This window comes from Lichenostomus cassidix, chromosome 2, assembly GCF_008360975.1.
Source record: "Lichenostomus cassidix isolate B80296 chromosome 2, HeHo_3.0, whole genome shotgun sequence".
In the NCBI taxonomy this organism is placed as follows: Eukaryota; Metazoa; Chordata; class Aves; order Passeriformes; family Meliphagidae; genus Lichenostomus; species Lichenostomus cassidix.
The window spans coordinates 12927632-12943209 of NC_139482.1; the positions used below are offsets into that span (position 1 = coordinate 12927632).

The 15578-nt window shown below is 36.8% G+C and overlaps 1 protein-coding gene across 4 annotated transcripts in view; it reads left to right on the forward strand.

The window, feature by feature from the left end:
* The window catches only part of CUL2 (cullin 2), a 42940-nt gene that overhangs the window by 13148 nt on the left and 14214 nt on the right, over positions 1 to 15578 (forward strand). For all 4 annotated transcript variants that reach the window (XM_085050352.1, XM_085050351.1, XM_085050350.1 and 1 more), the window contains exons 5-10: positions 2276 to 2381; positions 5386 to 5468; positions 11128 to 11224; positions 11317 to 11427; positions 12553 to 12715; positions 13996 to 14120. In XM_085050352.1, coding sequence (XP_084906478.1) covers positions 2276 to 2381; positions 5386 to 5468; positions 11128 to 11224; positions 11317 to 11427; positions 12553 to 12715; positions 13996 to 14120 — 685 coding nt within the window. The remainder of the gene's footprint in view (positions 1 to 2275; positions 2382 to 5385; positions 5469 to 11127; positions 11225 to 11316; positions 11428 to 12552; positions 12716 to 13995; positions 14121 to 15578) is intronic.

Here is a 15578-nt window from a genome sequence, read left to right on the forward strand (position 1 = left end):
GGAGTTCGTATTTGTATGCCTGCTCTCAGAAAGTACCATAATTTAGTTGACTCTGTTGTATCCCAGGTTCTAACTTGTATAATTCTTCCAGCAATGAAAACTGATTAATGTCTACAGCTACTAATCTTTACATTATTTTAAAATAGATTCCCTTAAAATTTAATTGGGCTTACATCTCTGCTTCTAACCTGATAGGCAATATCTAGAACACTACTAAAATGTGAGACACTTTTGAGCAAAATTCATTAAATGCGAGATCAGTCACGTAATTGGCAAATTAGTCAAATCTTTTCTTTCTTTAGTGTTGATTTTGGTCTATTTCTTTTTTCATCCATCCTCCTCCATGCATTTTGCTAGGAAAACAAATCTGGATTCAGTTTGAAAGGTAATATCCCACAAGTGCTTGACTAAACCAAGATGATAAAACTGCTGGAATAAGGAACACTGAATGAAACTTTTTCAATTGTTTTTGTTAGTTCTGGTGCTAAAAATAGTAGATAAAAGCAATGCTGGGCATTAGGTCTTACTAGTGTCTTGGTGATGTAACTGATTTCATAGGTACTTGTAAAGAGTCTGGTCTATGTACTTTTTTATCGAGTAATTGGAGGGTTTTCTTATCCAGCAAATTGAAATTAAGTCATTTAAAGAAGAAAAGAAGAAAGTATTTAAATTGCTCATAATAAAATCTCGAAAACTAAACACACATGGTGCAGCTTTTGCTTTGTTCCAGTTTGTCTTTAAAACACTTGTAATAATACCAGCATATCAAGGTATAGCAGTTTTTAGTTTGACATGCCACTCTTAGCTCTCTTTCTGTATGTACTGATGGAAGAGAGGGGTGGTGAGTAAAGGGAGTGTAGGGCTTTTCTTTTTACCAAGTTTAACAAGATAAATCAGATTAGCAGCTGTTGGCTTTGTTTACATGGGGAAAGATGGGAAAATGGCACCAAGGAGCATGGCTGCCTAAGGCTAGTGTTCCAGCTGTTTCTGATGTCCTCACAGGTTATAGATGACATGAAGAGCCTGTAGCCTTCTAGAGAGGCCTGCATTTACAGTCATGGTTGTTACCAATGGTAACAGAGGGGTTTAAAGTGCTCTGTAAGAGTCTGAAAGTAGCTCAGGCCACTGTACTCCAGTTTGTCATCACTGCACTATGACAAGTCTTCCTTCTTTGGACTCTGTGGTGTCCTAGATTCTTTCAAGTTCACAGGATTTCACAGTGTGTTCTTCCTGTTCTCCTTTGCTTGACTTTTGCCTTCATGCTGAGAGTGTTCAGACATCTCTGGTGCAGTCTCTGAGGCCTGAATCTCTTAAAGTGCTTCAGTAATCTGGCTCTTTTCAATGTCTGCAACTGGACATCTCAAAACTTCAGGTTGGATCAGAAGTTAAAAAACATTCTCAGTTGCCTCATTTAAGCATTTCTAATATAAGAAATATTATAAGTGTATTTATGAAGTGTATTAGAATTTTTTCCCCCCAGTTTTCTGGCAAAGAAAAGGAGAATGATTCAGTTTTAAAATGTTACAATATTTGTTTTATGAAAATACTGAGAATCAAGAAGGATGTTTTAGCAGGTTTTGCACAGAATATGTTTTGTGTTCTTTATAAAAACTATGCATGCTGTAGTAAATACTGAATTAAAAATTTGCTTTTTTGGCATTTATTCTTTATAACTGTTAATTAAAATAATTTCTGCAAATTCTTCTCTCTAAAATTTGTAACCTGGCTATTAGCTAGTTACCATGACCTGAGTAAGGGGTCATAACTGACAAAAGTTTGCCCTGTTAAAATTAGCAGTACTTCTGTGTTTCAGTTTGAGAGAAACACAAAAGAATAAACAGTCCAGGTAGAAGAAAATATTTTAAACTTAAAATATATGACAGTAGGAGTGTTTTTCTATCATTAAAATAAACTACTATCACACGAATACTAATCTGTAAATTTAGCAGTTATTTCACACGTATGTATGAGTAACATAGCAGTGCGTGTTGAAAGGCTGGATTCTTACACAAGTATATTGCTCACCAAGAAAATGCTGACAGTGATAGTTCAGGCTTCTGTTTGATCTCTCAATTACTAAGACTTTTACTGCTTTAATATGATGTAAGGTCTTTCAAACTGGTCATTTGCATTGTAAGATTTTTCTAGAAATGGCAATAGCATTGGTTAAAGGAGACTATATTTTGTGATGCGGAAGACATTCCACATTTCTGAATTTATTTTAAAAAGCCTGAAGTTTTTACCTGTTTTGATTAGAATATCTGTATCTCTATAGGTACCTCAACACACAGTTTATTAAGAAGAACAAATTGACTGAAGCTGATCTTCAGTATGGTTATGGAGGGGTAGATATGAATGAACCATTGATGGAAATTGGAGAGGTAGGTATCTCTGAAAGTGAGATTGGATATAAACTGTATTCAGAAGTGCTACAAGTTCAGCTTTGTCCTTTGAAATTGTCACTTTTTTATGTCACAGAAATATTGTAGAAGATGCAGGCTGAAATATTGTAAGAAGATGTTGAAGATGTCCCCTTTGTAAAATGAGATTACAGTTTTGGTGTAGAAAAATAGAGTGACCCAGCAGGGAAAAAAAAGCGAATATGGAAACTACTGGAGAACTTGAGTTTAAAATGTGATAACAGAACCACTTTGCAAACAAGCCTCAGGTTCTTAAGTGGTACTGCTATCTAGAAACCATGTTGAAGAAGCAGTATACTTTTGGTTTTGGAAGCCCTTGAAACATTATTTTTTAGTCTTCTATTTCTTGATGTGACTAAGTGTAAAAGCTTTGGGAATCTTGAGGCAGTAAAGTTAATCTGTTCACGATTGGTGTAGGATTAGGTTTATGGCAGTCACTCCTTTGTTCTGGAAAGTAATGGAGACTTGAGTCCTACACTCATGTATTGCATTGGAGCTCTGTTTTGGTTTTGGTAACTTCATTGCTCCTGTTCGCATTTCTTGACCTGCAAGGCACTCGGCAAGTTCAAATCTTTGTTTTGAAAGCATTTTCTCTTTCATTATGGTTTCTGTAGGATTCTGTCTTTTATTCTTTGGATTGCACAAGGGGCTTTGGCAGAAGTAAAAGTATTTCAGTTGTTCATCGGTTTAGAATGGGAGGAATTATTGTTTATGCTTTTTTAGATGACTGAGATGATCTGGCCTTTATCTACCCAAGGGCAAGCACGTTTATTTTATATATAGTTTTCTTCAGTCTGAGCATGAAGTTACAGAAGTAATGCCCAGTATTTTTAGAAGCAGAACTTTACTCTCTGTGCTGAAGTTTCTGTCTCAACATCACTTTTGTGTGGTAATGAAACTTTGGGAGCTTTTCAGTAATCTTAAACAAGTATATTCTTGCTTAGTTCTTCTGAGCTGTGTAACAATGTCTATACTTGAGACCAGAGGGGTGTGTGTGTGAGGTGTGCAGGCACAGCTTCAAACAGTTCTTCATCCCCACAAGTGTTCCAGACATTCAGTAATTGTTATACTAGGAAACATACAGGATGAGATCAGTTAATGAAAATAGTCTGCCAGTGCTTGCAAGAGATTACTTTTTTCCCCTCTCTGTGTTATGAATGCATGGTGAAGGAGACTGCTTTTCTGAGTTGAGCTCCTGTCACTGATTTCAAACTCCTGAGTTTTCAATGGCTCTATGGGAACCTGAACTAGAAGGTATTTAAGATGTGCCTTTGGGTTTCCCCCCCCCCAGAAATAGATTCTGGAAAATGGTGAAAACTGTCACGTTCAGTATTATTGCAAGTCTAGTTGGAAAAGTAAGATTCATCCTTATCCTCAAGGGGGAGAAACTGTCTTGAACTAATACATCAAGTTGCTGGGTTGATCTGTCTATAATTTATTTGACAAGGAAATTGCAATAGGCAACTTGAATCTGCTTCCCACTGGTGACTCATAAGTGAGAAGGACCATTTTGCAGAACAGATCTACCTGAGGTTGTTCCTCTTCACCTCATAGTCACAAAATGTGTCAGTTCTTTCCCTTTTTTTTCCCCCCTCCCTTTCTTCTCTCTCTCCAGAGCTGGCTTCTTTCAGCTGGCTTCTTTCATTCTGTACTGGGTATATTCCTGTTGTCTTACAGAAACTTAACTGTTCTCTGACTACTCTTCACAAGGTGAGACAGGGAAAATCACTCCTAAGACAACTTCGATTTCAAAACATGATCTGTCTTTGGATTTATAAGCAAACCTTTATCTCTCCTTTAACCTGCTTATGATGCAGTTGTGTAGGTTTACCTTCTGAACCCTGTATTGCAGCATGGGTGCTGAATAGCTGTGACAGGTAGAGCAAGTCCATTTGTCTGCTCTTTAAAATGGAAATTTATTTCAGAGAGAGGGTCATATTGGCAGTTGATAGCTATGTGCCTGCTTTCAGTTAAGACATACCTGATCAATACTTTATTTTTAAAGCTAATGACCTGTTTGTCAAACAAACTTTGTTTGTGACCTGTTCGTCAAACAAACTTCAGTTGTGTCAAAGGTTTTTAGAAGCAATATTCCCTCTGTCCTTCCTGAACTTTGCAGTTTCATTTCTTCCCAGTCTACTACTTCCTGGCAGGTGTTTCTGGAGGTCTCCTATGTGTGGTTATTCCCTGGATATAAGAGATCACATTATCCCTTTTGGGTTTTAAATCTGACTTTGACTCAAATGTAAAAGCTCATTTGAACTATTGCAGTTGCATTTTTAAAAATGGTGTATGTTGGGAGCAACTACTTCACCCATAAGAATTTGAAATATTTGAGTCCACTAATTCCTCTAATGATATATTAGGAATGGGACAGCCTATCACTAATGTGAATTTATTTGATTTCCATTTGAAGCCAAACATTAGCTTGCCAGTGACTTTGCTTAAGCTGTACGCCTCTTAGTTTGGAGATGTTCTTTGTGTGTTGGATGAAAGGATTCTGTATCTTTGACCTCTGACAAATTGGCCAAGAGAAATTCCCTTTTTTCAGCTGAGGCTTGTTTTGCAATCATTGTTAGAAATACTGGTGTTTGTGCACATTCAGACACTTTGGGTAGGAAGGTATGTTACTTACCTATTACTGTGCAGATGTTTTGTCTATGTGAACTCAAAATCTGCCCTTTTAACCAAGATTAGAGTCCTTATATGCATTTGAGAATATGTGATGGAGTGGAACCAAGGAATGAATCAGTTCTCTTGGATGTGTAGGAAGAGTGCAGGCTGGGAAGCCTGCATTCAGACACTGCCTGACTAGAAAAAGGAGAGGTTATATAACAACTGAATTTTTAAAATCCTGAATGGGAAATTGTGTCATCTTTGGTATTGTTCTGGGTTTGGTGTGGTGGTTTTCAGGGGTTTTTTAATGTACTTTTTATTGATGTAAACTTGTGTTGTGTCCTGACAGCTAGCTCTTGATATGTGGAGAAAATTAATGATTGAGCCACTGCAGGCCATCCTTATTCGGATGCTCCTCCGAGAAATAAAAAAGTGAGTGCTTGATTGTTTCTTGCTTTAACATAATGTGGAGGAGTAGGGATATTGCACTTTTTTTTTTTTTTACTTTGAAAATCTGTGGACTTTGACAGAATTCTTTTATGTTTGGTTTTTTAAGGTAACTTAACTGATGATGATGATGATCTATCAGCTTTTCTCATTGTAACTATGTGTTTGTGGCTTTCATGCGTAGAAAAAGACAGTGAATTCTCTCTAACCTCAGAGTACTGCTCTTCTCTGTTTCAGCAATCCTTTTTATCAGTGGGATTGGGGAGCAGTTAGAATAATTGTCATGGTCCTATAGCATGCCATTTGCCTTTTTCACCACCTGCTGCTGACTACTTTTAGCTTCTGTGCTGTCAGTAAACCAGGCCTTGGGCAAAGATTTGCCAAAGCCAGAGAAGCTGTGTTGCTTCGCATGCAAGCCAGAACAGTTCTTGCTTATCTGCCAGGAAGATTAAGCTTCTGGGTTTCTGTTTTTCAGATGAGTACTTTCACTTAACATTTTTGGTGTTTTATGTGAATGAAATGAAGATGATTATTTTTTGCAGGTTGAGGGACAGTTATTATTTTATTTCTGAATACCTTTTTTTTACTTCTAAAGCAAGCTTGGGATTTCTAAAGTTTTGATTTAAAATTTTTATTTAACTTCTAAAGGATCTCCTTATTTATGAATAAACAGAAGTTTTGAGATCTACTGCAGACCTTGTGTGCAGTTGTACATTTCATCAGTTTCTACACTTCTACCACTAAATAGGATAACTCTGGAGTTGCCTAATGACTGGATTTTGGGTTTTTTAAGTGATTGCTCAGGTGACCAGACTGGTGTAGGTAAACTGAGGGAGTGAGGTAATCTGGCAGATTGAGATTCCGTGAACATGCACAGAAAAAAAATTTGTAAGGCATTGAAAATCTAATTTTAATATTTTATTTGTATTTTTCATTCCTGGATTAAATATTTGACAACAAAGTAACAGATATGATGTCTCTTTTGGATGGCATTTCTGAAGCCAGGAAGTATTTATTTGCTTCTGGTTGTTGAATCATGGTTCCTTTGTAATGAGAACTAATTCTGCTTTATTCAGTTTTAATCTAACAAATGATTTTTACTAAATGAAGATTCCGTAATTCATGGTGAAGAAAATTCTCCTTTGCTCCATCAACCATAGTGATGCTGAAGACTTGTCTTAGCTAATGTGTATATTTCACTGGTGGGTGGGAGTGGAAATGTGTGTGAAAACCTTTTTCAACAGACATCTGATGCCCCTTAAAAGTGATGATATGTATTCAGTTTGAGGCTGACTGCAGGCTTCTCAAGGGCGTTGAGATCAAGGCTGTCCTTGGCTTCCGGAGGCATTAGATCTTGAGACTGTAACAAGTTGACATTATTTGTTACTAAACTATTTGGAAACTTTGAATGAAAACTTCAGTCATTGTCCCTAATGGCTGGATCTAGATTTTTTTCCCCCCTTCTTCATTAAAGTTTTTTGTGTGATCTTCATTAAAGTTTTTTGTGTGATCTCAGAGAAGTTAATTCAATCCTGCATCTCAAAATATACATCCAACAATTCAGAGTAAGTTTCTTCTAGCCACTTTGTGATCTGCGTATAATTTAATGAATTACATAAGAGAGAACTGCTTCTTGTAGCTCTTTTTTTCCTGCCATCATGAAATGTCAGGCTTCCTGTGAGGATTCTGAAGATGGCCTTTGCATGTAACAACAGGCTTGTTGCTGTTCTTTGCTGTAATTTCAGTGGTCAATACAGCTTTGAAGAGGCAGTTTTAAAGACACTGCTGCAAGCGACTATTAAATGTCTTTTAACATTGACTTCAGCAATTCAGGGATTAAACAACATCTTTGAAAAAATGGATGTCCATAAGTTAAATCTGTCAGATGTGCAAGAATATGCATGGGAATAATATAACCTAAAAATTTTAATAAAATTACTAATACATATATATGTTTAAAAACTCCTCTGTTCTATACCTTCTTCATAGTACTTGTTCGTGGATGGTTCATTTTATTACAACGCTTTAAAAAAATTCAATTTATGTAGATTGGACAGTTGAACTACTTCTAGGCAGGAGGTTTGTGTAGTGTACAATAAGTGGAGTTGATACAACCAGCACTGTAGTCGACTGGTTGTGTTTAAAACTAGATTTCTTACTGTACTGGAAAAGATAGGGAAGCAGAGCCAGAAATTCTTCTTTCAGATGCTACTTTATCATTGTATTTAATTGTATTTTTAAAAAGACTTCTGACTAAAGTCTTGAGCACACCAACTTTTTAGACGCTATAAGCTTGTGCATTACATTCGACATTAAAATTGACAATAAACTTATTTTGGTACATAAAAATAAAGAAATACAAGTAGTGGCTTGTGGCTCAGCTGAACAAGATGGCTAAACTGATCTAAGAGTTTACTGACACCAAAAAGGATCAGGCTCTGCTCTACTACCTTTCATGTGCTGAATTTGGTGCTCACCTAGTCCCTTAGTGACCCAGCTCAACTGCTAATATGACAGAAAACCATCTTGGCTAGTGTTGCTCCAGCCTGGCACAATGAGTCAATTCAGCAAAGCATTAACTGAGTGCCAAAGCAATGCAAGAGAGATGGAGGCCTGTTACTGAGCAAAAGGGAGCAGGATTAGCCCCCTTGAACAGCAGAGAACTCCTAAATCACTTAAGCCTGTCTTGTCTGACTGCACTCCTTAATAAAGTGTTCTGAGTATAACACTTTCTTCCCCCTCCCTCTAGCCCAAGCACTCCTCCTACAAGGCAAGCTGAATATCAACTTAAGCATTTTTGTTTCAACACAACAGGAAGCCGACAAGATCTTGAATTGTGAGAAAATTAATCTATGAAATTCTTAAACAGAAATAATTTGGAAATTACTCAGGTGCTATCTCAAATGACAGTGTGATTAGTACAGACTAACCGAGAGAGGCTTCTCTACTAAAGATAACTAACACTTCCTAACTAACTGAACCTATTCCTGTCTAAGCTGATACATTATCTGTACCACTTGTTTGAAAACAAAGCTATTGGAAGTTAAATTTTTAAAAAATGTTCAGAACAGGCTCATCTAGTTCACAGTGAATTCTGTAGGTGATTGGCCTTGAAAGACCCTTGGTCTGACACGGCAGAGCACTTCTTTTGAGTGATGGAATCTTCTTTTAATGAATCTGATATTTAATTATTATACCTTAAATTTTAAAAATGTTCTTCTTTGGGCTGTAGTAATACACTGTACAGCACATGTTGAACATCCACCGTTAGCCTCAGCCTTAAGGCAGGAACAAGATGGAGCTAATCAAACCAGCACAACTTTCTTACACATGTGTTTTGTAGTTTTCTCCATTTCTTTTGAAAAAAAAGCCTGTCACCAGGTGAATTAGTGGAACTTGTGTTTCTAGCACCTTATCGTTTTATCCAGATTCCTTTCCAAACATCATCATACTCTTATGCCCAAGATATCCTGTGGCATCCCTGCTTCAACCTGTGTTGCAGTTGCTTTGTAACTTTGTGTGCCTGTGTTGCTTGCTGACTGCTGCCAAGGAGGAAAATAAACATTTTTCTACCTTTGCAGGCTCACCAGTTCCATTTTAGTGTGGCAGTTGCTCTTACTACTACAACTTATGTGAAAGTTGTCCTTAAAACTTCTGTCAAATTTTGTTGAAAGTAGTCATTTGCACTACAGATTCCTGGGAGCAGAGTGCCAGTGGTGTAAAAAAAGACCTGAAGTGGCTGCCGTGCAGGCACGGCCTGTTCTGTGCTGGGTTTGTTTTAATTTATGACCTTTGTGCCATCTGACCTCTGCTTCAAAAGCGTGTTTCCATCCTTCTAGCTCATCCGTGGAGCATGTCTCCTGTACTTACACAGCTTTTTCCTAATGTCTGTAGTCCTTTGAGTTCCCTGGGTCTGGCCATAGCTGCCCCCTCCCCTCCCACGTGGCTATGGGCTAAGGTCTGAAATGGCCTGTGAACTGAGCAGAGGGAAACGGGGACTTGAGCTGTTCCTCCAGAAATGCTGCTTGTGTTTGTATGCCTGGTCCAGGCTCCTTTCCTGGTCCAGAGCCCTGCATATCCTGCCCTGGCTGTCTCTTGCCAGAGCCCTGCTTTGTAATATGCTCAAGTCCTAGATCTGTGGCTTCCTACACTCCATGGCACAGCCCTGTGTTCACAGGCTGCATTCATTCTGCAGGTGTCCATGCTCCTGGGCCCCTCCGGGGTGAAGTTGCATCCAGGCCTAGGGCAGATGTTTCACTTTTCCTTTCTATGATTCTGTGCTCCCACTGCCATCATAAACCAGACCCTGCAGAGGGATGTTGGCACAGATGCAGGGGCTGTGATTACATGTACCCAAACCCAGGTTTAGTCCATTGGTTCAGCTCCCACAACCAGAGGAAATCTTCCTGTTCCCTGGGTGAAAAAAATCAGACCATCCCTGATGGAACCATCAGGTCATTCATTTGTAATGGGTAATAAAGTTGCATAAACCATACAGTGACTGCTCATCATCTGTTAGAGAGCTAATTCTTTACACCCCCCTCATGAGCTTAAGTTTTCAGGTCTGAGAAAACAGTGTTTGAAAGCACTACCCATAATTAACAGTGTTGTGAATACATGAAGATGGTCTGGCAAACATAATACAATGACTGCTGATGTGCCTGTCCTGATAAACCTCCCCAGCTCATGGGCATCCTCTGGAGTTTTTCCTGATTACAAATCAAAATAAATTACATCAGCAAAATTACTTCTCTCCCATTTCACCACAGCCTAGATGGGTATATGGTAATGTTTGTGTTTGCTGCTTAATCATAAATGTGCTTTCGTAAATCGTATTTTAGTCCTATTTAACACCTTAGGAGTTAGGGAATATTTTTTAACTTTGTCATAAAGTGCATATGAAAATGGGGTATTTTTTAGAACTTTTCATGTCTTAAGAGGAGGTCTTTGCTGTTTCGAGTGTTGGTCTCTTATTTCCAGTCTTTGCAGAGGACTGAATGCTAATGTTTTTAGCATGTAAAACTCTGGTTTTAATTACTTCTATTTTCAAGTGGATGGAACTAAATATAACATTATCTTCAACTCCTTCATTTGAAGCAAAGAACTTGACTGGAAGATGTAAGGTTTTCCTTTTCTAATGTATGATTAAATACTAGGACAATGGATCAGGTGTGTTATTTGTTCCCCTTGAAATCTACGTGTTGAATAGTAGATACTCAGAAAAGAAAATAGCCTGCTTCTTGTTGTGATGCTGGTAAAAATGGTGGATTTTTTGGAAGGGACAAGAGTGTGAAGGTAGTCTGTATAATAAAATTCACAAATACGAGGTGGAACTTACTGTAGCTTTTAAACTACTTGCTTAGTATATGTAATTTGGAATATTTCCATCCTTAGCAAACACTTGGAAATTTCATGACCTTTAAAATGCTTTTGAACAGTTTATGAATTACTATCTCAACAGTTTAAATGTGTATGAGAGAAAAAAAAGTGCATTTTTTATTCTAAGGTCAGTCTTCTTCAGTTTTGCTAATTTAAGCAGAGGAGTTTACTGGAAAATGTTTTCATCCAGTTTTGTTTTATTTGGCTATAGATGAATTACACCAGATACCTGTATTCTCATAAATGTTTGCTTTGCCTATTTCAGTGATCGCTGTGGAGAAGACCCAAACCAGAAAGTAATCCATGGGGTTATTAACTCCTTTGTTCATGTTGAACAGTATAAGAAAAAATTCCCCCTAAAGGTAGATAGACATTTTTGATTATGTATTTTTAATTTTGAATGTCAAACTAGTATGAGTGTTATTTATCCTTTAAATAAAATTCTCTCTTATAGTTTTATCAGGAAATTTTTGAGTGTCCTTTTCTGAATGAAACAGGGGAGTATTATAAACAAGAAGCTTCAAACTTATTGCAAGAGTCAAATTGCTCACAGTATATGGAGAAGGTAAGAGATTCTTTGATACACATGCAATAACTAAAGTCATTTTACTGATGGATGGACAGTCAGTATCAAAATATTTCATAATAAATGATGAATCAAAAGCATGAAAAGTAAAAAAAAAAAGACTAAAAATAAAACATATCAGGTTGATCGGTATTACTTCCTCACTTCCTTATTTTCTTTCAGTTTGGAGTAGAGTTACCTTAGAGTTTTAGCATTATGTGGTTAGAGAAGATTCTAAGTTGTTAGAGAGCATTATTAAAAATTACATACTCTGAGGTGGATTTTCTTTCATTTTCCTTTGTGGTGTATGAAATTATGTTGTGGTTAAATTATTTGGAATTCTTATGCCTTGCTTGAGAAAACCAAGATTAATACAGGACTAGGAGTTAGTTCTTGGTCCTATACTGTCCACAGTACCAAGATAGAAGAGTTGAGAAGAAGGCTGTGAAATTGCTTTCAAGCTAATGGTTAAACACCTGTGGTGAAATTCAGGGACAGGCTAAGACTTCAACTGAACCAAAAGAAATTTTGCCTGTCATTAGCAGTCTGCAGCTGCACTAGTCTCCCTAGGCTCCCCTCATATTCACAGGATGTAAGGGCTTTTATGTCAGTATTCATATGACTTACTTTATGATAAAGCCTATTTCCTTCATTGAATTATAAAAAGAGTTTTTATTAATAGCTCAGATGTACTCCTGTACCTGTGGAGCAGATGTTTGTGTACAAACAGATAGATTTGGAATGGTAAAGTGATTCTCAGAGTTCTCTTTTTATTAGGTATTGTAGTAAAACTTCTCTCAGAAGGAATAAAAAGTATGGTAAGAGAAATTGAAGAAGCTGGCCACAAAATTAAAGGGAAAAAGAAATTTTGAGATGTGAACTATGGAATGCTGTTCAACATCTAGTACTGACTAAGACTAGCCAGTAATCAGACTAGATTCTATTCATTCAGAAATAACCTGATTCAGAAGAATAAATTTAATTTTTCAGCATCCTGCACAAGTTCTTTTGTAACTTTATTACTTATTCTTGTGTCTCATTCTACATACATATATTGTTGTATATTCTGGTTCTGCATTGGTTGTCAGTATTTCTTCAGCTGTCAGTTCAAACTCTTGTCTACAGGTTTTAGGTAGATTAAAAGATGAAGAAATGCGATGTCGGAAGTACTTGCATCCCAGCTCATATGTCAAAGTGATTCATGAATGCCAACAGAGGATGGTAGCTGATCACTTGCAGTTTCTACATGCAGAATGTCACAATATTATCAGACAAGAGAAAAGAAGTGGTAGGTGTCACGAGTCACAAAGAGAGTGAAATGGATTTTGGTTTATTCATTTACCGTTGCAATATCCTATCTTTTTTCAATGACCTGCTGTGCACATAAGCATTTTCAACTAATGTAACTTGTCTAGAAATCTCCATTAAATCCTGAATGACATTTTTCTTTTATCATGCAATTCATTTTTATTCTCCCAAGTATAAAGTCAAAACCTTCTTTTCACTGTTAACAACCCTTTTTTCTGCTAATTCTCTTTCTCTTTCCTCATCTTAGTCAGCTTAAAAACACACTGAAGTCCTGTGTCCTGTAGAATTGATCATATTTTATGCTTGTGTTTTCATTTGTAAGCCAATGGCTAAGTCTTTACAGATTTCTTCATCATCACTTAACAGGTCAGGCTTTTAAAATATTTTGGCTTCTTTTCATAGCCACTTTTTATTGTCCTGAGTCTTTTGTGACCTCTCATCCCAAATCCTTTTAACAGAAGGAGGTACTCTTATAGTTACATTCTCTGTCTGACTTAAAAAAACATGCTTCCTGATGACTACGTGCCTCTTACCCTGGAAAGAATGGTTATTCTTGCATGGAAGATGGTATCTCTTATGTGAAACAAATTATTTTTCACAGTCAAACTCAAATTGTATCTTATAATAGTGTGTTCAGTTCCCAGGGAATTTTCCAAGTTTGATCAGAGCTTAGATCTGGTTTGGGTTTTTTTTTTTGGTTTTTTTTTGTTTTGTTTTGGTTTGTTTTTTTTGTTTTGGGGTTTTTTTTTGTTTGTTTTTTGTTTTGTTTTTTTGTTTTGTTTTCTGTGGGGGGGGGCGGGCAGGCAGTGGGATGAAATAGAATAAAAAGTAGCAGTTGTTTATTTAGAACTTTTCTAATCTAAGAAAAATTTCAAGCTACCACTGGAGGCAAACAAAAAGTCAAGAAGATATCTATACTGATTTTAGTCAGCTGCTGCTAAGGGAGATTTAGGGAGGCCAAGGTTTAAAATAAACTGGTACTCCTCTACACTAGCCCACCTCTCTTCTTGGAGCTCTCCTAAAGAAGCAGTATTGGAAATGTGAGGTAGGCACAATGGCAGGACTCAATAAATACTGATAATAGGTCTACTCTTTCCTTTTTTTCTTTTGTCAGTGATCCAGTGTATGTTAATTTTTGCTCTCAAAACAGTTGGTCTTATTTCAATCTTTAAAAAGTTCTGTGTGAAATTATCATCATATATTAAGTGTTAATTTTTAGGGTTTCTAAGCGTACTCTATAAAAATGTATCTCTGTTACAGACATGGCAAATATGTATACTCTGCTTCGTTCTGTGTCAAGTGGTTTACCTCATATGATTCAGGAACTACAAAACCATATCCATGATGAGGGCCTTAGAGCAACCAGCAATCTTTCTCAGGAAAATGTAAGTTTCCTCCGGCAGTTTAAATGACTGTTTTATTAACATTCTTGATTAAGTGTTTGCCCTTTTCCTGTTTGTCTTTTTTTTTTTGTTTTTCATTCTGCCTGTATAAAATTGGTTTGGAACATAATAGATAAATTGTAACTTCTCATCAGCATAGTTAGCTGTGTCACAGCTATCCTGAGAGTTGATTGTTATAATTGTTGCCATCTAACCAGAAACAGCTGCAGCTAGATATTTCTCGTTGTTTGCTTAATACAGTCAGGGCAACTAGGTCCTTTTGTTCCACGTATGTATTTTTTCCTAAATTTCTCTTAAGTCAGTGGCATTTGCTGTTCTGGTATATTAGGAACCAGTGATCCAATTTAGTTTAATTATATGTTATTTTTTAAGACTTGACATCCTGTCCTGATTTCAATGTGGCAGTTTTCTTAAAAGCTTTGTAGTCTCATATTGTCATGTAATTTCCAAAAATACCGTATCTTATGAATTTTACTAAAATGTGTTAAATTTTTTTCCCATTCATGTCTATTTGAGTTACTCAAATTCATTTTTGTTTCTCCAGCATTGCTGTTCAAAGACAAACAACAAGCTTTCATTTGACATTATATTTGTGCATGTGTACATCTTGCTGTCTAGATCTGTGCTCACTTTAGGATGGTGACTTTAGCCATCCAGTGTTTCTGTCTGTAAGAATACATAAACACAAGCTGTTGTAAATTCACTCTGTTACTGACTGCACAGGAATGCTTACTATTCTGTGACTCCTGTGTGCATACTGAACAGGGACTAAAGTCTTTAGTAGTATAGCTTGCTTTCAAATTATCTGTAGGTTTATTGAACTTATTCTTTCAAACTAATAGTGTCTACACAGGGACACCCCTGAGGGTGATGACAATTCGCAACCTATGTTGACAATTTGAAAGTGTGAAATAGTTGTTCCATTGTGTAAATTATGTACTTTGAAGCATTTTTAATGTGTGACCTGAGAATGCATTTGGGGACTCATGCCACAGAGCTAGTGCCTTGCACACTGTTGCACTTGTGCCTGCAAGCTTGCCTGTGCAGGGACTTCTCCAGTTTGTGTCAGTCATTTCTATACAGAATGTGATGCTGGAACATAGGGCATGAAATCCAATTGGTAACTGTCCTGTGTAGGAAAATGCAAAGGGATCATCCCAGATTTTCTGTCTCTGAAGTCACTGTGGAGGAGAAGCAGCAATTTATTGTATCCATTGCTTGATTGCTGTATTTATGTTAGCATTAATGATTTTTGAAAGGGCTAGTAAAGGATTTTAGGGTATGATAGAAAAAATTAGATGGCATGATAGCAGTATACACTCAAATCTAGGTTGAATAGGAGGACTATAAATGTAGGCTAGATTTTTTATTTCCAAAACATGCTCTAGCACCATAGTGTGAGACTACAATGACGCAGAATCCATCCTCTCAAAAAACACT